Below are 25217 nucleotides of genomic sequence, written 5' to 3'. Positions count from 1 at the left end.
GCCAGCCCTGTCCCTTGGTAGCCGTGCAATGGCACTTGCGCAGCCCGAAAGCCATAGAAAGGCATGTAAGGGGGCTGGGCAGGACTCTAGTCCATCCAATACACCTGCTCATGCTGTACAGGTACCTTTGCCTGGCACTTTGATTCTACAGCACTGAGATCTGTAGAACTGAGATCTGAGACATCCCATTAATCCCCTCCAGAAGTTATTCTCCATGCATTCTGAGAACAAGTGGAGAAGTGGAGGGACAGCATGCATATGTTGCTCCCATCCCCATCACTGCCACTTTAGCTCCATGAGTGGGTGGAATGTCTGAAGAAGGGCATTAAGCTGAAGACGCATAGGTTCTTCCATGTGATCATAAACTCTGCTCGTGCAGGCTTCCCCATCACAGAGTTCCCCATTGCAAGGTGGAGCATATGCACATTCAGCCAACCTTCCACTCAGTGACTGGGTTTACCCAGCACGACAACCCATACTCAAGGGTTGTTGTTGAATCATGGGTTGAAATGTGAGTTGTTGTGTTGTGTGAACCCAGCCATGCTAACAAACTATGGTATGTTAACCATGAACAACCTACAAAGAGAACCCATGGTTTGTTGTCAGGTTGTGAACTGTGGGTTGTCTGTGGTTAACAAATCTTGAGTATGGGTTGTTGTGTCTACCCAGTCAATGTGACACAGGTCTGGGGTGGAGCCAAGGAGTGGGGACATGGTGGGTGGGGCTAGCATGCATGCTTCTCCTCCCCCTTAGAGTGGCTGTGTGTCCTAATTTCCAGAGGACAATCCTCTATTTGAAGAGCTGTCAGAGGATAGTCTGAAGGAGTACTTGAAGGTCTGGCCAGTCCAAGTCTGGTTTAAAGTCAAAGTACAATCAGGAGGGAGAGCAGCAGGGGCCTTGAAGGTGCCCATCAACATTTATCACCTGGATAGCAGACTGCTAGCAGCTCCTCTAGTCACTCTTCTCTACTATGCTGAGATGTATTCCTAATTAAATTATAGTAATTATTTCTAAATTTGCTTCTATACATATAAATCATTACCCTCATTTCATTGGAGGAAACTGCACAACAGAAAGTGTTGTACATAGAAACGATGTCAATGCACCTAACTAATATATGCAAATCTGATGCAAACCGTTCTCTTTTTTAGTGATGAATTTCCTCTCTTTTGTGATGCATAAGTGGCCACCCTCCTCCCCTTCCACATATTCTTGGAACACATGGAGGGTAACTTCTGAAGGGGATGGTGGTAACATGAAGACACCAACAATGGCCATATCCCTGCATTGGTACCCCCTACTGTGCAATGAACTTGTGAGCTGCTGTTCAGCAATAAGCCCCAGAATATCACAGTACAGGGGAAAACTAATCTCATACTTGCCAGCTTTCTTCAGACAATCCGATTTAGCTTACTGTAGCCTAATTTGTAAAAAAACACACACACTATAATCTGTTCAGGATGTGCAACAAACAGTTCCCTGACTATACTTTCCGTGTTTCCTAAGGTTTAACTAAATCATTGCATCAGATGTGAGATTTCTATTGTCTTAGAAACACAACGTTTGTGTTTGTTAACCTGTAAGCCATCAGTTAAGGAACAGGTTTGCTTGTTTTTAATAAGTGAAGGCCTTACTTGACTGTTATGCATCACAGACTTTAGTCAAATTATGCAATGTTAAAAGTGGAAACCCACATTTACCAATCAGTCTGTGGAAATACCACCATTACTAAAACTATATTTATGGGAAATGCAGATAAGATGTGGTACTCACAGGAAATGTATTGTACAAATGCTCCTTTCTATACCTAATGTAAGCATGTAAATGGAGGCTAGAGCTTGTAACTCTAAGTCTTGAAACCTAAGGAACCTAAAATTCATATACCAATAGATCTTGGAAATCAGTTTTTCATACTTGTTTTGGGAAGAAACCCCAAATTTTGATATACTTTTTACTTTAAAGGTAGTGTGATTTTGTGTTCTTGTGTTTGATTTGATTTTTGTTAATTTGTTTTGGCTTCATTGCCCTATTTCTTTGGAGGAAACTGGACAACATGAAGTGTTATGCGTAAAGACTATGTCAATGCACCTGATCTGTCAAGAAGGGGTATGATGCCAAAGAAACTTTGAGAATTTGAATAGTGTTGTGTGAGCCATGCTTTCTCTCTAGGGTTTGGCATGGACCGGTAGTTCACAGGGATGGACAACGAACGTTATGGACAGCAGACAAGCTCAGCCTATTTAGACTGTCAGCCACCTCGGATGCATTTTAAGGGTATATGACACTATAAGTGATTTGTCCAGCTTGAGTGGCAGTGTGCATGACGAGCAGGGCCGGTTCTACCATTAGGCAGAGTGAAGCAATCACTTCAGGCGGCAGATGGTGGGAGGTGGCAGCAAAATGTTGAAGGGGAGAGCAGTGTGCTCAGTGGACTGCACTGTACCCACTTAGCTAACCTTCTGCCTTTAGGTGCAGTGCAGGATGCTGTTCCATCCCCACAGTTGAACAAACAGTCCAGTCAGCTTTTGTACATGGGAATGGGAGAGGACACTATCGTGTTCTTCGCCTCAGCAAACAAAATATCTTGGGCCAGCCCTGATGAGGAGAGCTGTGAATAAGTGAAGTTGTCTGCTAAAGAGCTGATTGGAATTATGGGGTGCTAGACTGGTGCTGCTTTTTAACTAGCAATGCCTGCTTGTGTTTCTCTGCCCTCTTATCATTCCTGCTCTACTTGTCCATGTATACATGAAGAGATTGTTTCAAAGATACAATAAATCTGCAGTGTTCTCTCCTCTTTTCCCTCCACAAAGGAAATATAAAAGTATCCTCCAAAGGTGCCCCCAACTGCCCATTCAGGACATAGAATCACAGAATAGTAGGGTCGGAAGGGGCCTACAAGGCCATCGGGTCCAACCCCCTGCTCAATGCAGGAATCCAAGTCAGAGCATCCCTGACAGATGGCTGTCCATGCGAAGACCACATGCGAAGACCACTGCTTGATCAGACCATCTAGCCCTACATCCTGTTTCCAACAGTGGTCAGCCAGATACCTCTGGGAATAGAAGTGGGGCTTGGGGAAAAGGGAACATGAAATGTTATTCTGTCTATATACAGAACCATTACATATGTGAGAAAGGAAATAAATAGACATAGATTCTGTATTACTCTCTGTGCTGTTGTTTTAACATGAGTTTTGTTTTGTTTTTGTTTGCAAGGAAGAACACAGGAACATAGAGCTTTAAGCTGGGGCATGCAATTAAACGACACAGAAGGAAGCCACATCTTTTTGACCTATTAATGGATCATGACTGGATATAATCTGGCATTCTGAACAGCCTTTCCTGGCATCCTTATGTTGTTATGAATTGAAGGGCACTCAGCCTATTGAAAACTGAAGTGTAATTAGTGATCATGAGAAAGAAATCAGGTCACATGGTGGTGTTTTGCTGGTAGCTTGGTGCAGCAGAGGGATTTTGTTCCCATCAGAAGGCAAGGTAAATAGCAGCTCACTTAGAAAAAAGTATTTCAATATCATTCATGTGTGATTGCATCAAATGTATAGCAGGAAAAACGGTAACGGTGCTCTCCTTGGATGGAATTGTGACAAAAGAACAACAGGGCCAACTCTAGTATTGAGGGGGGCCTGGGCAAAGCCCCCTCCTCCATCCATAGGCTGGGCAGAAGGCAACCACAGCAGCAGCAGCTTTGAGCACTCATTGGTGTCTGGATTGAGCTACCTTTAAAATTTCTCACAATGCATTAAATAGTGGCTGCCTGCAACTGCACAGGTGCTCAGAGCACTGGACAGGGGAAAGAAAATGGAGACCCATGGCAAGTGTCAGTGGGCGGCCCTGCTGGAGCACAGGGGTCCCGGGCACTGCCCAAGAAGCTGGATGTAATAAGTTTGGGTCCATATCTTAAGAAGATAACATGGTGGTTTTTATTAAATAGGTTTGTAACAACAAGCAGTTCTTTGCTGAAGCTCTCCCAGCCAGTCCAGGCTGCACCCCCTCACCCCACCCTCCAGGGATCATCTCTAAATTCCCATCCCAATGTTTCTTGTAAGGAAATGTCTCTAAATTACGGCAATCACTGCATCTCCTTTTTTCTCAACCAACAGTAACAAACACCAACAGTCAACTCTGAACTAAATTCTGTAGAGGAGAGGTTACTAGCACATCACTCTAGAGTGAGTCTTTACCACTCACTTCCCTGCTCTATACCAGGCTGCTCAGCAAGTTTCTGTAAGTCTCTGTGGAGCTTTCACCACCCTTCCTGACTGCTGGGACATCTCACTTTCCTTCACTTTGTCTTCCATAATGTCATGCTGATGAACAACCCCTTTTTCATCCTGTTCCTGTAACCATGCAAGTGTTGCTGATGTATGGTCTGCTCTGTTCTCACCTGCTGGAGCAGCTGTATAATTTGGGGGGAGTACCTGGAGATCCTGTCAATTATGCCAAAAAGTCTCTCCTTGATCTGTCTGAATTAAATATGATCGTGAATGCACTAGCTGCTGGACAATGCCCCTCTGATCCCAGATACTGGAGCTCTAATTTCTCATGCACACTTTGTCACCTGGTTGCAGACCAGGGAGCTCTTTTGCCAAAATGATGTTTTTACAGTTGCTTCAGAACTTCTTTCTTTCTTTGTACATCTATATGGTCATGCCTTGTAAGTAATTCCTCAGTTATGGGTAGTGTAGAGCATATTCTTCTTCCCATGAGTAACTGTGCAGGGGACCAGCCATTGTCCAGTGGTGTACTGCGGTAAGCCAGTAGTGCTTTATATAAATCCCCTCCGCTGTCAGCTGCCTTTTTCATCAGGTTTTTAACAGTTTGGATGGACCTTTCCACAAGATCACTGGATTGGGGGTAATGGGGACTGGATGTACTGTGATGGAAGTCCCAGTCCTTTGCAAACTGCTTAAACTCTGAACTGGAAAACTGAGGCTCATTGTCACTAAACAGTTCACATGGAATTCTGTGCCTTGCAAACTACTGCCTTCAGGCTGGCTATCACTGACGCACTGCTTGTACCATTCAGATTGCAGATCTCTGGATACAGAGAGTAATAATCAGTAACAATCAAGTATGTTCGTGAATTCCAAGTGAAGAGGTCGGTGCCTACCTTCGCGTATGCCCTCAGTGGGACAGGGTGTGGATACAGAGGCTTTGCCTGCTGGGATGGCTGGAATTTTAAACAAGTGAAGCAACTTGCTACTGTGTTAGTAATATCTTGGTTCTTGGTTGATCTGTGGCCAATACATGACCTCCTATGCCCTCTTCTTACATTTTTCAACTCCTAGATGACCTTCATGGATCTTTATGAGCATTTCGTGCTGGAGGATCCTTGGAATCACTACCTTGCTGCATTTGAAGATCACCCCATCTATTACTGAGAGGTCATGCCTGCAGTTCCAGTACTCCCATAGGCTTGGATCACAGCTGCAGCGGTCCTGTGGCCACCCTTCAAGTATACGCTTTTTTAGGAGACCCATGGCCTCATCGTTCTCTGCTTCCACTTTGATTTGCTGGAATTTTCTATCAGATATGGGAAGTGACTGTACTATCAGATCTACGTATGCCTGCACCTCTGTGTCAGAAATATGCTTTGGGTGTACTGAAGGTTGTACGGCCCTGGACAGAGCATCCGCTGTGAACAGCAATTTTCCTGGTGTGTAAATCACAGTAATTTTTTTGTAGTTTGAGCATCATCCTTTGGATTCTCAAAGTGCAGTCATTTAATGGCTTCTCAAACAACGCTATCAGAGGTTTATGGTCAGTTTCTACTTGCACTTTCTGTCCATAGATAAACTGGTGAAATCTCTGGCAAGCAAACAGGATGCCCAACAGCTCTTCTTTGATCTGGGCATACCTGGTTTCTCCTGCTGTCAATGCCTTGGATGCATATGCCACTGGTTGCCAGCAACTACCATGGTCCTGCATAATCACTGTACCCAGCCCTGACTGTGAGGCATCAGAAGAAATCTTGAGTGGCTTGCCAGGGTCATAGAATTTTAACACTGGGGCTTTGATAAGTTCCTGTTTCAAGATGGTCCATGCTTCCTCCTGTGGTGCATCCCAGAACCACTCATGTTTGTTTTCAAGAAGTGCTCGGAGGGGTATTGCTTAAGATGACAAACTTGGTATAAATTTCCCAAGGTTATTAACCATCCCTAGGAATTGTTGTACATCTTTCTTGGACTGGGGCCGTGGAATCATTTCAATGGCCTCAACCTTTCTCTTGTCAGGTTTTACCCCCTAAGTAGAGATCACATCTCCCAAAAATGTCAGCTCAGTCATCCCAAATACACATTTTTCTTTGTTTAATTTCAGATTTGCTGCTCTTGTTGCATCTAAGACCTTCCAAAGCCTCAGATCATGTTCAGCTTTGGTAGAACCCCACACAACGATATCATCCATTGAGGTGTCCACTCCATCAATGTGCTCATATATCATGCGTATAGTTCTATGGTGCACTTCAGATGCTGAAGCCACACCAAATGGGAGCCACAGAAAACGCTATCTGCCAAAGGGGGTATTAAATGTGCAGAGTTTGGAGCTCTCCTCTGTGAGTTTTAACTGCCAAAAGCCAGAGGACGCATCAAGTTTACTGAAAAAACAGGCATTCACAAATCGTGCCATGATTTCCTCCCTAGTGGGAAGTTTGAAATGCTCTCTCGATAGCCTTGTTGAAGCTTCTGGGATCAAGACATACCCATAACTTGCCATGAGGTTTCTCTACAATGACTAGAGAGCTCACCCATTCTGTGGGTTCCTCAGTTTTCTCTGTGACCTTTAAAGCCTCCATCCTTGAGAGCTCCTCTCTGAGTTTGTCACAGAGTGCAAAAGGCACTCTTCTGCAGGGATGGATCGCTGGGGAAACTGATTTATTTGGATGGTATGTTCACCTGGTAAACAGCCAAGTCCTTCAAATATATCTTGATAATGCAAAAGCAGTGTCTCATACTCTTTTTCCCCGTTGGTTTGTATGGCCAGTACCTGTTCAACCAGGTTCAGCTTCTCACATGCTGCCAAACCTAGAATTGGAGTCGCCTGTTTAGGAACTATAATAAATGCCAAGTTATGCACAGTGTCTTTGTATCTGATGCTGGCAGTACAGTGCCCCTTTCCTGCTATCTTTACTCCAGAATGCCCAGTTAGTTGAATACCTGTGGGATATATTTTTGGCCTTACTTGGAGTCTTTCATAATCTTCTTCAGGCAACACATTAACCTGAGCACCTGTGTCTAGCTTAAAGGACACCATTGTTCCTCGTACTTCCACTGGCAGATTCCAGTCCTTCCCATTCTCTTTGTCTGATTCCATGACATCCACACAAAAAACTGCTTCTCCTGCTCAACAGCATGTACTTGTGGTTTTAGTACTTGTGACCTGCAATATTTTGCAAAGGGGTTGTGCTTGCCACAGTTATAACAGACCTTCCCAAATGCAACACACTGTTTTTGCCCATGCTGCCTGCCAGTTTCTGCAAGCTTCGCTCAACCCTCCCAGGAGCTTTGTTAGGTGGCTGCTGCACTCTCCCATTTAGCTTTTGCTGGCCCTGTTGTCGCTTGCTTAATGCATGAACAGTGTCTTCAGCTGGCCTCAGTTCTTTTGCTTGGGCCCTCACTACCTCTGCTGCCCTACATATCTTGAGAGTTTTTTCAAGTGTGAGATCTTCTTCATGCAATAGCCTTCCTCGTATTGCATTCTCCCTAATAACATAAATAATCCTGTCTCTGAGCAGAGAGTCTGTTAAGCTCCCAAAGGCACAGGTCTTGCTCAGAGTTTTGAGCTCCATAGCATATTGCTCAGTGCTTCCATCCATTTTCTGTATGCACGTAAAAACATTATGCCTTTCAAAGGTCTCATTCTTTTTGGGTATACAGCACTCCTCAAATTTTAACATTACTGCACTGAACTTCACATTTTCCCCTTCCGCAAACTGGAAGTTATTGTAAATCTCTAATGCTTCCTCCCCCACCACATGAAGCAGTATTGATGATTTTACTTTATCAGGTTTCCCTTCAGCCCCTGTGGCTGCCAAATAGAGTTCAAATCTTTGCTTGAATTTTCTCCAGTTTTCTGCAACATTCCCAGACATTTGCAAGCTGGATGGGGGTTGTAACAGCTCCATAGTTACCCCTGTGCTGTCGAAGCTGGTGGTTCTGCTGCTAAATCGAGGCCAGGCCACAGGCCTTCCGGTAGGGCCCTTCTTGCCCACAGCACTCAGCTGGCCCAAGGCAGAAGAAAGCTACACAGCTTCAGAAGCCTCGTGGCCTCCACTTCTGACAACATGTAATAAGTTTGGGTCCATATCTTAAGAAGATAACGTGGCAGTTTTTATTAAATAGGTTTGCAACAACAAGCAGTTCTTTGCTGGAGCTCTCCCAGCCGGTCCAGGCTCCACCCCCTCACCTCCACCCCCCTCCAGGGATCTTCTTTAATTTCCCATCCCAATGTTTCTTGTAAGGAAATGTCTCTAAATAACTACAATTACTACACTGGCTGCTGATGCTGGCCCTGCAAAAGAAACCTGATACATGTTTCCCATAGATACATTAAGGCCTTATTGACCGTATGATAGCCTTTCTGCCAAAGTTGAATGTCTACTTTGTGAGCCAAGGGTAGGCATAGTTGGGCACCTGCCAAGGGCTCACATCCCGGCAGGGGGCCACTGACAAGACCCCCCGAGACTTGCTCCTTGTCTTCACCACTGCAAACTGCTTGTTCACCTGCCTCTTGCTCTGGCCCAGATAATGGAGGTGGTGAGAAGGAGGAGCAGGAGATGCCACTGCCTGCTTGCTCACTGGGTCCTCTGCTTGTCAAGCAACCAAGTGATAGCAGTGTTAAGAAAGAGGATGAGGAGCAATAGCAGCTGGTGACAATGGTGGTGAGAAAGTAGACTCACTGAGGGAGGGCGCCATTGAGGGTGCTTTGCCCAAGGGCTCTCAAAAACCTTGTGCCGCCTGGCACTGTCACCTTCACCATTTTGAATGACATTGTTAATGTAACTTTCATTTCTCAGGAATTACTCTCCAGAAAAACGTGTATGAATCCCCTCAAGTGTAATTAAGATAAAAAGAACAACGTCTCACATGACCACAGTCATTCTCATCCAAGCATGATGAGATACAAATTAAAGAGAATTGGCAGAAGCAGGACCTACAGAAGGCATCAATGTTTATGAGTATTTCAACAATGAAAATGCCATAAGAAATAGAGGCGTTGCCACACTGGCCCCAGAACCAGTGACCTGTATTTGGGGACAAGTGTCAGCCACCACATATCTAACACCACACATAAGACATTTTATATCACCCAGTGTTGATTCAAATACTCTGCTTTTCAAGGGCCCTGGTTCACTCATTCAGCAATAAGTCATGAAACAGGGTGGATAAAGCCGATGATTTAAAAAATTGATTTTTTAAAATTAGATCAGTTTGTTTTATTTATATCTTTAAAAAAAAAACCCTCAGCTATAGTTAAAAGTCAATTTAAAAATAACCTGGCTTAAAAATGAAATCTGAATTTAATAGCAACCTGCTAAAGTCTGCAACATCACTTAAAACTCCATCTATGACCCTCTGTCAAAAATGCTGAGTTAAAACCTGCTTTTGTTACATATAAGAACAAACCAGGGACAAAAATATCCTATTTTGAAATCAACCATTAGAAATATAACCCAACAGTCTATGTATACAGTATTTATTATTGTGTGAACAATGGATATTTAGACTGCAACCAAGGGACATGGACATTTACTTTCCATCTCATGGAAAAACACTATTCTCTCCAGTAGCTAACAGTCCTTACTTTTGGACTATTCTCAGCATTTTGGCTTCATTAATTGCCCTGGCATCATGTCCTAGCACATGTACAACAGAAAGAGCCAGACAGAATCCCTTAGTTTCACAGTTGCTCCCTTGTCTCTAATCAAATATAAATTTTATAAGTGCAAGGGGCATGTGAGCGGCTGCATCACCAGAGATTTGGGATTATGGTCCTAGGTAGAATTAAGGCATTATTTAGCTACAAATCAGTCTGTTTTAATTGTCATAGCAACCAACTAATATGCACACATGTTCAAGAAATAAATGCTTTATAAAAATAAAGGTTGGATCCAGATTTACACTTCCTGGCCCTTCCTTCCCATGGCAGTTGCTCCAGCCCCCTGAAAATGCTACACAGAGACCTAGTTCACATGTCATGACAAGCAACCATTGGTTAACTTACCCATGGATTGTTTTAGGGTTGTGGGTGGTTTGATAATGATGGCAACAACCCACCCTGGCCAGGTTTGCATGACACAACAAGCCACAACGTACCCCCACTGTGGCTTCCACTTTAAAAATGTCGGCTGGTGTGTGACAACAAGCCCCATGCCTAAATTAACCCACAGTGGCTTGTCATGATAGGTGAACAGGCCTACTGAGTCAAGAGATCCTGCTGAATGGAGTGAGCTGTAGTGTGTGATGGGGAGGGGGATCCCACAAAATTGGGTGGAGGGACTTTCCATGAGTAGAACGTTTCGTCTTGTGGAAGTTCCCTTCCTCTTGCAGATGGTAGATTGTGAATTCATCCTGTTAAACTTGATTTAAATCTATTTTTTTTCTTCATGATTTAAATATTTTTGATCAGTCCTGTAAATTCTCTTGGTTTAAATCAATCTTTCCTGTCATCAAGTCATTAGAAATTAGTAATGTGCATGTATTTGTGAACAGACCTATAGGCAATGCAGCTACCAGTGTTGCATAAATACAATTCTTGACAGTGGACTGAAATGTGATTTAGGCTAATGTTGGTGTGCAGAGAAGCAAGCATGTGATTTCTTCACTGCCTGGCCAAGTGCTCAGATATTTCATGGCACCACCACAGAAGCTTTGAAGCTGGCCAGTCATCTTCCATGGAAAAAGAAAACATGATTTGGGTTTGTCGTGACGTATTTGCGCAACCATTTTACTGCATGCCCAAATTCATCCCACATTTTCTCAACCCACCTTCCAGATCATTTTTCAGGATTGTGTGAATTATCTTTAAAAAGGAGTGGGCGGGTAAGCATTTCACCTCAGCCAATCAAGAGACACATAGAAACAAGGATGGAATGGGGAGCATTTGCAATACCTCCATAGAGCATCTCACATCAAGCTTTGAGAAGCCTAATTTAGTTCTATAGTACCTCTGGTATGTAATGATTTGCCTTAAATATGGACATTGCATTGTTGTGATTGCCCATTGCTGAATTCTTCCACCACCCAGAACGCATGGGCTGCTTTAGGGTTGTGAATGGTTTATTAACCACGCCAACAACCCACACTTGCCAGGTTCGGATGATATGACAACCTACGAGTGGCGATTAGGTTATGGAATGGCCTCCCACAGGCACCTGGCACATGCTGGAAACCATGGTGGTTTATTTAATCCACCATGGCTAAAAATGACTGTGCAAACCCACCTCTGAACTAGAGAATATATTTTTAAATTATGAGTGAGATCTCATGAGTGTTTCATAACCTGGACTTCCTCTGACTCAAGTGGAAATTTCGAGGAGCTGCACCAAACTAGAATGCACAGTATTTTCTTCTGATTTGTTTAAAATATATATTGTAGAATGTAATTAACAGTGAATTCTAAACTCTTTAATGTAGGGAAGGATAAGACTTTCAAATAGATGTAACACATAATCTCTAGACATACTTCAGAGTATTAATGAACAGGCAGTGTCCTCAAATACAAAAGGAATCTGGGCCATCTTGACGTGACATACATACAAGCTGACATGTTTTTTATGATTCATTTAGTTATATAAGAAATTAAATCTTCTTTTAAATATATCTGATGCGTTTGCTTTAGGAGTAACATGTCCTTTAAATTAGAATGTCTTTTCTTAATGTTCTATTATATTACTGCATTTTTTTGCTTGTACTCTGCTTTAGGATTATTTTGTAATGAAAAGTGGGTAAATAAATTAGAATCCAGCATTTAAATTACATGCACAATACAACTGTAGTATGCATGGCTTATGACATGAGGTATACATACTGTAATTAAACATACAGGCTGGATTCACAGATCACAACTAAACTATGGTTTAGCATTACAAGAATGAGTCACAGTGAGCCTTGGGCTCTCCTCTCCTCTCCTCTCCTCTCCTCTCCTCTCCTCCTCCAGCACAGATGTGAAGAGAAGTTTGGAACCTTCTGCTTCTGTTTTAGATGAACCCCAGAGTAACATTATATCCAAACCCTAAACTATGCTTAATCTTAACTATGGTTTGCTGAAACAAGCCAGCTTCATAATCTATGGTTTGGATTAAAATTAACCACAGTTTGCCCAGGTTCAGACATCACAACAAGGTGTAGTCAATCTAAAATGGAAGCAAAACCTTCTGAACTCCTCCATGCACTGGTGGGATAGGGAGTGGAGCATGCAAGCCAAAGTCTTGTAGTGGCTCATCCTCATAATGCTAACCATGGTTTAGAGTTACATGTGAACAAGGTCACACGCAGAACAATCCACCAGGGAGTTCAAGCCTCCAGCTGGCATGAATGGGAGCTATGGAGGACCACTACTGTATCCACACTGTTACTTTTTGCCTTGAACCTAAACTTAAAGAATGGTAACAGTATTGGAATATTGGGTACATTTAAAAAGAGTTCTTTTTAAAAAGATAAATAGCTAATCCATAAGGAGTATGTTGGAAGAGTTCTATTGCATCCTGAGTTCAAGCCACAATCAAGCTTTTAGAGGAATGCTTTTTATAGATTATTAAAACCATAGTGCCAATACATTCCAAAATGCATTCAGTTTGTACCAACAAATCATTCTATGTAGGGTTTGCAAAAAAAACACACACACACCCTACAATGGGGAAAGCAAACAATGTTAGTGTCACGTTTCCCTTGGGCCCCCTCTTTCATTATGCACTCACACAAATAGAGAGGCTTCAGTCTCACGCCTTTAATTCATTATCAACAGGTTCATTACAGATGCAAATCCTTGATGACTCTCAGGCTACAAAGGAATGCCTCCAGGGGATTCAAATGGGAACACCGAAGTAGGGATGTACGAAAGTCACTTACCTTTTCGAAGGGTGACATTCGCGGTGGGGGGGAGGCGCTCCGTCCCTCCCCCCAAAATTCTCCTTGGTCAGCTCCGCTCCGCAGCAACTCTGCGGAGCCACCATTTGTGTTCCTGTTTTTTGCCGTGATAGGCTACGTAAATATTTACGTAGCCTATTACGGCAAAAAAAAAAAAAAAAGGAAATGCAAATGTCAGCGGCTACAGCGGCCACCATTTGCGTTCGCTTTTTTTGCTGTGATAGGCTACGTAAATATTTACATAGCCTATCACGGCCTCCGCAGGGATGCAAATGGCGCCTCCAATAGCCGTGATAGACTACGTAAGTATTTACGTAGCCTATCACGGTAATAATGAAGAAGCGAATGGTGGCTGCAGATGCGTCCGCCATTTGCAAAGCAGCGCGAACAGCACCAGGTAAGTGTCCCGTTTCACGCACCTTTTGTGGGGGGGGGGCGTCGTTCCGCCACAGATTTCGGGGGGCCGAATGCACTGGCATTCCACCTCACCAAGATCTGTGGCGGAATTCTCTGACATCCCTACACCGAAGTTGCCTGCAGTTTGAAGTGAGGCTTGCTGGCTAGACTAACTTAGGGAGGGATGTCCCACCCTTTCAGTGATGCTCTCCTACGTCGCCTCTCACGCATCGCTAACCGGGTCAACTGTCTGAGCTCTGCCCTGGATGTTTCCCTCTTAGCTCTGCGCCGCAGCCTAGCATCTCTTAGGTCATAGCCCCTGCTCTCCTCCTCCTCGTCCTCTTCCCGGCTTCTCACAGAGGGGGGCAAGGGGGGGGGGGCTTCAGGCCCGGCCATCTGGGAGTTAGTAACCTGAGAAGCATGCCTACCCATATCTGAACTGGCTTGGGAAAATGCATCCCCCAGTTCTGGCTGTTCCTCTTCTGAATGTGAGCTGCTAACTATCTCCCTGCGCTCAGAATCAATCCTGACAGTTAGTCTATGCCCAGATCTCTTCAAAACGTATCTTTACCAAATAAATTATTATATATTTTCTGTATCCTCATTACTTCAACAGGGATAGCATCCCTCTGATGGGAATTATTTAATATTGGTGCCTCTTGTTAGAAAGGCAGTTAGCAGAGAAAAACAAAAGGCAGGACAGAATAAGTGTTTACCAGTCTCATGTGTACATAAGGCTAAAAAAGAGACCACACCTTTCTTTAGTGAAGAAAAGGTAAAATGGTTTTAGTCACAAATGTTTTGTTATACAGGGAGGAGCAAGACAGCAAACACAACTGCCCCCAACAATGCAGGGTGTCAGACAGAAAGACGTGGGGGAGGAAGGGGAAGAGCAAAAGGAACAAATAACGGGAAACCACACTATAGGCTATAGAGATTTTAAAGCTAGCTGTGGCCTAAATTCCCATGAACTAACTAACTGCAACTCTGCCCCCTTACAGTAACTTGCAGACAAGGTTGCAATATTCCCAACACCCTCAACCTTGTCCTTTTAGAATCTGCAAAGTCACTCTGGGAGAAGACCTGGCATTTCAAAATCCTACTGATACCTAAGCAAGTGAACGAGAGATGCCTGGTCCCTTGAAAAGCCCTCTTCGTGTGTTGCCTTTCCCCTCATTCCTTTTTAAGCTCGCCGTATTCTAATTATGGGACCCTCTGAAACTCACCAGGATGGTTATTTCTCTTTATGCAGGCACATGAGAAAATGTCGTGGAACAGAATCAAGGAATAGACAGGAACGGAAGTTTCTCTCTGCTTGGGATTTTACCCCTCTTGTCACGCCGTCTCACGATGTCAAAGAAAGGCGCCAGCTTTCGAGCTAAAGGAGAAAGGCCGGACATCTTAGCTGCCTTGCAAGCTGCTAATGAAGAGCTCAGGGCAAAACTCACGGACATTCAAATAGAGCTCCAGCAAGAAAAGAGTAAGGTGTGCATCTTTTTGTTTCCCCCATTGATCAAAATGAAAGCCATCCCATTACTGCTTGTTTCCACACTCCAGCTATCATGTGGTGGACAAGCAGGAATAGTCCTTGCATAGCTTTTCCATAGCACTCTTCCTGTGCTGAATGAAACCCCCATGTGATTTATCCTATTTCATCACAGTATGATTGTGTGTTTTAATAAATAGCCATGCCTGTGAAAGATAAAATGTGTATCCATTTGTTAGGTTCTTTTTTGTAACAGGACATGGGTGTTGCCCTGGATCTGTAAATTGAGAAGTTGATCATAAAAAGATGCAGTAAACACTAAACAGAGTCCTCTTCTGAATACTACTCTTGAGGAATGAAGCATGAAGGTTATTTAAGATCCATTCTTTATATGAATGTGCATTTTGATGAATTATTTAGAGGCTTCTCTAACTGGTCCCCTATGGAGGCAAAAGCAGCTGTATTGTCAGCATGCACCATACACCAAGAAGCAAAACTGCCAAGATAGGGTGGATGATGGCATGCATCGTACACATGAAACAGGCTGACTTGGCAATTTCTATTAAAAACAATCTAGAATAATTCTAAAATTCAATTATCCATGGTTACTGTGTTGAGTGACAGCCTGGAGTGTGTGTCTGCCTTCAGAGTAATCTACCAAACCTGGAGTCAAATTACATTTGGTCAAAGCCTTGTTTTGCATGAAAGCTCAATTTTCTTTAATGACACATGGGAATGGTGGCTAGAAATCTGTAGCTGCCTGAGATGATGAGAGTGGCCGCTTAAACATTGTCAAAAAAAAAGATGACAAGCTTCACCAAAAAAAGAGAATAAAAAAGGACATTGATTTGCATAAACTTTGCAGATGTTAATATATATGTAAAGATGCATATTTATAAATAATTACTATAATTTAAATGGAAATACAATACTTCTCACTACTTCTCAGTAGGGAGACTGAGCTCAGGTGACCTGTGTGCCTTTTGCTCAGTCTGCTGTCCAGGAGCGGAATACTGATGGGCAGCTTCAAGGGCCCTGAACTTCCTTCTAATGGTTCTTTATCTTTAAACCAGACTTGGACTGGGACACCCTTCAAATAGAGCACCATCCTCTCTAATGTAGGACTCATGACCACCTCCCAATCCAAAAAGAAAATGAAGATGGTGCTAGGTAAACCTTCCTGGGGAAAGAACTCCAAAAGTAGGGCATCACCACTGAGAAGGCCCTATTTCTGGTCAACACACCCAACTTACTGATGCTGAGGAATTCAAAGAAGGGAAGGTTCATGCAAGAAGAGGTGATCCTTCAGGTACCAAGAACCCAAGCCATTTAGGGCTTCAAAACGGTAAAGCCAGCACTTGGAATTGCACCCAGAGGCTTTTATTCAATGGGTTGTATCCAATGTTAGTCTAAAGTAAGTCCCATGCATCTCAATGGGTCTGCTTTAAGCAGTGGTGCAGCTAGGGCTGGCTCTTGGAGCAAAAGTTCAGGGCCCTGCAGCCTAGGGGTCCCCCAAATGACCACTCAGAGACTGGCAGGCGACAAGGGCATCAGAAGCAAACTCCTTTTCTTCCTGTAGTTGTGAAGCTGCTACGATTTAAGTAAGTTTAAAATGCAACACTACACATGCTCAGAGAATTACGTGTGTGTGTGTGTGTGTGTATCAGAGTTGGTGAACAGTTTTGTTGTTGTTGTTCTATCTTATCAGGAATTTATAAGCAGTTGTAACGCATGGAAAGGTGGTTTGGGAGGCAGAGGAAGACAAATGTGAATTGTGTGCCTCACAACTGAAGTAATATACCTGGCTGCCTAAAAGCAGGGAGGGGACAGTTATCTGCTGTGGCTGCCTAATGTGAGATTAGCAGCCACACACAAGAGGACCTTTTCCTTTGCTGCCCCGCAGCTGTGGAATGACCTGCCAGTTGAAATGCGGTTGCTGACCTCTTTAAAGGTCTTTAAGCAGGCATTAAAGACTCTAGTATTCTGGCAGGACTTCCCTTTTTAGAATTCTTGTTCCTTTTGCTTTACTTTTATATACTGTTTTTAAGCTGTGTTGTTTTATTGTTGGATTTTTTAAATTGTTTTTAATTTGTACGCCACCTAGAGTATTTGTATACAGGTGGGTTATAAATTGAATTAATCATAATCATAAGGTCATTAAATCATAGAGTCATAGGGTTGAAAGGGGCTTACAAGACCATCGAGTCCAACCCCCTACTCAGTGCAGGAAGCCTGATTCCCAGGCGGTCTCCCATCCAAGTACTAACCAGGGCTAACCCTGCTTAGCTTCCGAGATCATCCGAGATCAGGTGCATCCAGCCCTAATTGCCTACCTGGACCACTGACCCTAGGTAGGACTAACATTGGATACAGCCCAATAATGGACTGGCAGCCTGGGTAGCAGTTCTAAAACTGATGAGATATGCTTCTCCTATCTAATCCTGGTTAGCCATATTTAGTGCTGTGTTTTGTCTTCAAAGGTAGCCCAATGTACAAAGCATGGCAGTAATAGAAATTAGAAAGAGTAGGGAAAGCGATGGCCTGGTGATCTCTATCCAGGAGGGCTCACAGCTGGGAAGGCACTTCATGCCACAGGGGCCATTTGGGCCTCCAAAGATAGGAGAAACCAAAGGCAGGAAGGCACCAATAACAACAGGCAGGAAGGGAAGAGGAAGATAAAATCCCAAGAGTGCACAAACATTTTAGTACCCCAATACGTTTTGAAATATATTTCTTCTTCAGAGGCACCACAAATAAAAACAATAAACACTTTATATAATATATAATCAATATTGTATATAATAGAACGTCATCAAAACAATTATACAATGTAATTGTAAGGATAAAAGTTAGTATCATTAAAATGTCAATAAAAAAAGAAAAAGGAGAAATATCTTTAGAAATCTTAGGAACAATATGGATACTAAGGATGCAATCTTTAGACAGCCATATGTTTTTTATGTTTTCTGGGAACCGAGCTTGGAGTGCTCCAAGCTCGGTTCCCAGAAAACTGCCTCCCTGCCCCCTTCCCCTGCCACCTCGCAAGTGATTCGGTTTGTCCCCAGTTCCTCGCTTGGAAGAGCAGCACGGAGCGGGGGAAAGGGGGGCATTACTGGAGGAGGAGACAGTGGAAGCACCATTATGATGCTTCCTATGTGCCATCCGGCCTCCCCCGCCCCCCGCTCCGAGGCACCCTAGCTAGACAGCTGAAATAGGTGGTCTAGCCACAAATGCAGGGCAGCCAGAGAGTGGAGAAGATCACCTCCACGCTTCACCCTCCCTGCATTGGATCGCCAGTCACCTCCAAGTTCGGAGGCCGCTGACTATCCCCATAGGATTGTGCCCCAAAATATGAAAAAAAGTGTTTCTCAATACAGATTATAAATAAAGATGTTAAAGAACTGTCTGATTCCAACAGAATGAAACACTGACCTTTATAGATACCTTCATGGTATTAGTTTCAACCTAATAATTACATTGTATGATTGTTTTAAGACTTCAGGCCAGTAAAATTGTTATATTGTGCATCCTTGAGATTTCATCTCCCTCTTTTTTCCTCCAAAGATAATGCCAAATCTCTTCTTGTTATGTTTTGAAATACACTCCACCACTCTGATGATATGTGTTCCTACTTTCATGTTGAAAGGAACAACACTGATTTATCAGCCCAAAGAATTAATACTACAGTTGACCAGCCCTCATGGTCTTATTGCAGACCATTCAGACTAGAGGATGTTGGTCTTCCTCACACCTTCCTCACTTGTAAAAGGTACTTTCCAGCCATGACATATGACAGTGCATGGTTGCTTAAGAACATGATAATTGCTTTGCTGGAGTAGACCAAGGCCCACCTACTACAGCATACTTTGCCAGAAACTCAGTAACCAGTAGGCACTAGGTGGCCCACTGGAAATTGGCCAGTGGTCCACCAGTGGACCTTGACTTACTTTCTGCCCATCCTGGTTTTAGACCTTTCAGTGGATCATTGGATAGTCTTGCAGTGACTTGAACATCAGATCAGGGTACAATGTTCCCCATTATTGCAGTGGGAAGGGGTGATGATCCTGGCCTCAACCAGCAGCCAAAACTCAGCCAAGACATGGAGGGAAATCCAGGTAACCAGTGCCATCGTCAGAGGTGTAAGATCTGGGCCCTGATACAAGCTTTAGCCTGGTGGCTAAGAGCCCTGGAACCTGAGACCTTTGAGCCAGAATCCTTGGAGATGGTTTCTCCTGAGCCAACTCCCCTGAGGGACAGAGCCCTGCTATGCCAGATAGAATGGAGTGCTTAGCTCCAGGCCTAAGGACTGCCCCTTTAACCATTTCTACTCCTCAGTAAGAGGGTGAAGCCTGGGAGAGGTAATCAGGGTCTTGAAGGATATAAGTCCTCCACTGGAGTTGGTATTCTGTCAGAAGAAATGGTGTTGTTCCCAGTGACCTTGGGAATCTTATGCCTGAACATGCATATTCTCCAGACCCAGGACCTATGCCTAGATCTTGTCTCATGTATGTCTGAAGCCATCTGCTGCCTTTGACATCCAAGGTCATGAGCGCCACAGTGGACTGTCTGCCTCCTCAGTTCTGCTTCTCTCCTACATCTCAAACTAATTACTAGACCTGACCATCTGTAGGCTTTGCCTTCCCCTAAACAGGACACTTTTAAAATGAAATGAGTGCTCCCCACTCCATGGAAGTAGTTATGTGATGTTCCACAGGGAGCATCATGTAACTGTTTAACTTCTGTGTGAAGCTGCTGGAAGAGATCTTCCGGAGTTTGGGTGTTTGGTGTCACCACTATCCCAATGATGACACCCAGTTCTGGAAATTTGTTAACAAAGCAGCTGATATCTCAGTCTTGAATCAATGTCTGAAGGTTGTGGTCTAATTGTTGAGATATGCTATTAGTGAGGAGACCAGGGGTACCCTGTAGAGTAGTGTCACCAGTGATAAAGGGGATGGTTCCCAAACTTGCAGAGCAGGTGTGCAGTCTGGGGGTGCTCCTGGATCTGGAGCTACTATTGGAAATTCAGAGAGTGGCAGTCACCAGGAGTTATTTTTATCAGTTACGTCAGGAACTGCATAATTTATCAGTTACTGCATAACTCAGTCCTGGGATCTTGTCATCCATGTCTTTATAATCTCTTGGATTGACTACTACAATGTACTCTACATGGGGCTGCCCTTGCAGACAGCCTAGAAGTTTCAAAATGCCACAGCCTACCTCCTGACTTGTGTTGGGAGGTGAGACCACATTTAATCAATATTGAGTCAACTGCACAGTCTCCCAAGCTGTGACGACCACTTCTTTCCACATAAACTTACTTGTGCACACTCAGCTCTCTGAGCTACATTGGGTGAGTACGCTTCTGAGTTGTGGCACCAAGATTGTCAAATGGTTGCTTAGGGAGGCCTACCTGGCAGTTTTTGAAGCCAGAAATCTCAGCAAGTGATAAAGACTTCCAGCTGGCATTTCAGCTTGGGGAAAACTAAGTTCTTTTGCTGCTTTACTCATTTTAATATTGTGTGATTATTATTTTTTTTACAAAAGTTTTTACTGTGGCCTTTGTTATCCTATTCTGTTTGTTTAATTGTTTCATTTCTGTTTTTAAAGATATGTAAGCAACTTGTAAGGGGGATCTTTGAATTGAAAGGTGGGATAGAAATATTTTAATAAATAAAACAGATGGATGACCACATCTTTTGTATAGTGTTTACGCAACCCAGGAAATCTGTGCTTGTATAAATGACTCACATGATCATTTTCACCCCTGAGTTGAGTACCAGATTCTAAGCATTATTTACAAACTGAAGTTCCATATTCCAGCAATGTCCCTTCTAAATGGCCTGTAAATGTTAGACAAAGCCTGTTTATGTGTTCAATGAATCACTAGTGTGTGCATCTATGCATTACTGATGATTTCTCTGGAGCTTCACAAGCATTGTCAGGATAACTGATGAGACTGTTTTCAACTGCAGTATTTCGACTGAGTCTTTCTACTCAGAAAAGGAGAAGAAAAAATAATGAATTCCAAGATGTACTTTCATTTTACACTTTTTTTTAGAAAACTGTGTATTCCCTGCCCTCAGCTAGCTCTCCCAGAAGATTGCCGGGCACCTTTTTAGATAAAGAGTGATGGAGGGCGCAATCCTGTCGGAATAGGCAGCCGTCTCTGAACTTGGAGGCGACCGCCTATCCAATGCTGGGCAGGAGAAGCGCAGAGGAGATTGTCCCCTCCGCGCTTTTCCCCCCTGCATTTGTGGCTAGACAGCCGATTTCAGCTGTCCAGCCACGGAAAAGTAGAGCGGGGGAAGAGGCTGCCGGACGACACATAGGATGTGTCGTACCAGCATTTCCACCTTCCCTGGCCCAGAATGCCCTGTTTTGGCTGCTCTGTGCTCCTCTTCTGAGTGCGGAGCATGGGGCCATTCTGAGCTGCCTGTGAGGCAGCGTGGGAGAGGGGGAAGGTCGGTTCCTGGAAACCAACGTATCCTATGGCCATCTAGCCACTGATTAGTGGCCATAGGATTGCTGCCTTAATTGTGATTTTAATTTATTTGTTTTTATGTTATATTTTAGATATATTTTGTTTTTAATCTGTATTTTATTGTTAGCTGCCTTGATCACCATTCTTTTGCCAGAAAGGTGGAATATAAATTCAATAAATAGACAGACAGGGCTGGCTTCAGAGCCCCATGGCCATGCCAAGTGGGCCTCCCCACTGCAAAGGGTGGTGGGCACCCTCAGCAGCTCTATCTCATCCTCCTACTGCTCTGTTCTATAAAATCTGCTAGCAGATTTTAGAGAAAAGCTCTTGGTCATGCCTCAGGCACCATTTTGGATCCCAGACAATATAAATGGTCACCACTACCCTTGCTGACAGCTCAATCTATGCACATTTATTCTAAAATAAATGGACAGCCAGTGTGGTGTAGTGGTGAGAGTGTTGGACTGGGAGCCAGGAGATCTGGGTTCTAGTCTCCACTCGGCGACTAGGCCAGACTCTCAGCCCAACCCACCTCACAGGGTTGTTGTTGTGAGGATAAAATGGAGAGGAGGTGGATAACGTAAGCCGCCTTGGGTTCCTTGCAAGAGGAGAAAAGGCAGGAGATATACATACATTTATATATATATATATATATATATATATATATATATAAATAAATGTAAGTCCTACTTATTTCAATGAAATATAGTCCCCAGTGTGCCGCGTGACGGAGTGAGCTCCCGTCTTCAGTCCCAGCTTCTGCCAACCTAGCAGTTAGAAAGCAAGAAATTGCAAGTAGATAAATAGGTACCGCCTCGGCGGGAAAGGTAACAGCGTTCCGTGCACCTCGGTGTTCAGTCATGCCGGCCACATGACCACAGAAGCGTCTTCGGACAGCGCTGGCTCTTCAGCTTAGAAACGGGGATGAGCATCGCACCCTAGAGTTGGACACAACTGGTTGGGGACACCTTTACCTTTTTATTAAACTACCAAGAACTGATCCCATTTTAGTCACCACTTGCTAAATATTGGGTGCTAATACTTGTGGATTAGAAGCATTTAAATATTTACAGTTTCATAGATATTATCCCACTGTTTATTTCTTCTATGTAAGTATATCTCCACCCCTTAATTTTACGTTTCATCTTGTCTAGGTATGATAGTTGTGACCTATAAATGCAAGCCAGTCCAGACTTCCATATTGATTTTATTGGATGCTGCCACTCCTAGCAACCAAAGCAGCTTGCACGGCAAACCAGGCAGTCACTAATGACAAACAAGCGATATGTTGAGTTTAGATGCGTCTAGCATGTTGTTAATATCAGCTGCAGACAAGCAATTATAGCTGAGAGCTCTGAACGTACTGCATCTCTTTGTAATTCATTTCTAATTGGGTGATTTAGTGTTACTCTGGAATTCCTGTGTAAATGACATGTTGAATAACTAGTTCAGCAGTATTGCACTATCGAATTGCTTGTGCAGCAGCTTCATTCCCAAGAGGACATTATTAAAAGAAGGCCATCTGTATGTTGTAAAAAAGTGTGTCCAGCAGATGAGATTTTTTACTTTCAACATTGTTTAATTAAAGCACAAGGCTGTTTCAGCTGGGAAATGTTTTTATTTATTTATTTACTTACATATGTACTTAATATATTTATGTAGGCTACCCAATAACATATGTTCTCTGGGTGGCTCACAAGAAATAAAATACAATATTAAACTCTATGAACAAAACGAAGGGTTAAATCCAACATATTACTAGAAGAAGTCTGCTAATGCAACGGGACTTTTTCTCTTTCTCTCTCTTCCCTTCTGCAGCCCTCTGCAGCCCGGAAATCTGCTCCAGGGGGGTTTTCAGCCCTCTGTTTCGCACCATCTCCCCAATATGCTGTTTAGCACTGTGTCTGTGAGCAAAGTGCAGAGATGGAGTTCTCCAGAGGGATGCTGCAATTTCAGTAGCTGTCAGAAGAACTCCATTTCCCATCAGCATCCTTCAGCATGCTGCTGTTCAGCACGCTGGGGTGACAAGAGCCAGGGCTAATAGCAGCTTCAGGAAGTGATTTTCAGTGGGACTGCAGCAAGGGTTAACCTCTCCTTCCTGTGCATCATAGTCCCAATCCATTTCAAAACCACCCGCACCCACCCCACCCCACCCCAGTGGTTGCTGATGTTAAGCGAAAAAACAGACACAGTAAATATATTCACTCTTCTAATAGCATGTCTCTTTTGGATCATTGCCTTAGTTTGCAATGATGAAACTGCTGATTTCACTGTAAGAGCTTTCTTAAATTTATTGTCCAACATTTATTTCTTGGTGATCAGATGACTCCAAAACAGGAGTGGGCAATTTATGGCCCTCCAGATGTTTTGGCCTACAACTTCCATTATACCTCACCATTGGCTATGCTGTCTAGGTCTGATGGGAATTGTAGGTCAAACTATCTGGAGGACCACAAGTTGCCCACCCCTGCTCTAAAACATATGGTGCGATGCTTTCTTCTTTTTCTTCTTCTTCTTCTTCTTCTTCTTCTTCTTCTTCTTCTTCTTCTTCTAGGTCAGCAAGCTGGAGAGGGAGAAGAATCAGGAAGTTAAGCAGATCAAAGAACACGAACAGCATAAAAACATAGTGATTGTAACAGAACTCAAGGCTAAACTTCATGAAGAAAAAATGAAGGAACTCCAGGCTGTTCGAGAAGGACTTTTAAGACAGCATGAAGCTGAGCTTCTTAGAGTTATAAAAATTAAAGATAATGAAATTCAAAGACTACAGGCCTTACTTAATGTCGTACGGGATGGGACGCCTGATAAGGTTAAGACGGTACTCTTCTCAGAAGCGAAGGAAGAGGCTAAGAAAGGATTTGAAGTTGAGAAAGTTAAAATGCAACAGGAAATTTCAGAGCTTAAGGGGGCTAAAAAACAAGTGGAGGAAGCTTTATCTGTAGTCATTCAAGCTGACAAAATTAAAGCGGCGGAGATCCGGAGTGTATATCACCTGCACCAAGAAGAAATCTCCAGAATAAAGCGAGAGTGTGAGCGGGAAATTCGCAGATTGGTATGTACAGATTTCAATTATTCCAGTGGTTTTAGTAGGGGGAAGGGAAGGCCATGTTATTACCATCATGTTTATGCTAAAAAAAATAGTTTAAATACATGTGAATGACTAAGCATCCTCCTTTTGGGCTATTAATCTGGGCAGAAATTCTGATCCTTCTGAGGTTCATCCAGCACTAATGAAAATGTCTGTGATGAGGTTGTCTCTGAAACATATGATCCGCTGTAAGTAACAGGCTGCAAGATTTTGATCTAGGTTGTCTCTTCCTCTGCTGTCATGTGTTTAAATGATCATTTTAGCTCCACAAAGGATGAACGTTACATCACCACTGGTTAGTATTCGGGGGCCGGGGGGGGGGGGTTAAAGTTAAGTTTCAAAGCTTGGGGGGGTGTATAATCTGAAGACTGCCTTGTCTTTCTAGTGTTTGTCTTGACTAAATAAATGGTAAATTAGGAGAAAGGAGGTGATGTTTCCTTTCCAGACTGCTTTTCATGAAGATCTCATCTATAACACAATCCATAACCAGCTTTGTAAATTTGGGGGCATACGTTCTTGCCTTTTCCCCTGGTTAAATTGTATTGTTACTGGGGAATAAAGGACTTCTGATCATTGTAGAAAGGCTAGAATATTATTTATATTCCAATGTTTGTAATTGTGGTTATCTTTTTTCTGTTTCCTGATGAGTCAAACAGCA

At 43.3% G+C, this 25217-nt stretch overlaps 1 protein-coding gene across 1 annotated transcript in view; it reads left to right on the top strand.

Annotated features, from left to right (window-relative positions):
• JAKMIP3 (Janus kinase and microtubule interacting protein 3) overlaps positions 1 to 25217 on the top strand; it is a 127615-nt gene that overhangs the window by 37127 nt on the left and 65271 nt on the right. The window contains exons 2-4 of the mRNA XM_084841937.1: positions 3216 to 3494; positions 14754 to 14986; positions 24026 to 24523. Coding sequence (XP_084698063.1) covers positions 14852 to 14986; positions 24026 to 24523 — 633 coding nt within the window. The 5' untranslated portion in view covers positions 3216 to 3494; positions 14754 to 14851. The remainder of the gene's footprint in view (positions 1 to 3215; positions 3495 to 14753; positions 14987 to 24025; positions 24524 to 25217) is intronic.

The sequence above is a fragment of the Heloderma suspectum genome, chromosome 3 (genome assembly GCF_057233095.1).
Source record: "Heloderma suspectum isolate Gila_16-S chromosome 3, 16-S_ref, whole genome shotgun sequence".
Lineage (NCBI taxonomy): Eukaryota > Metazoa > Chordata > Lepidosauria > Squamata > Helodermatidae > Heloderma > Heloderma suspectum.
This window is presented reverse-complemented; position numbering and strand designations above follow the sequence as displayed.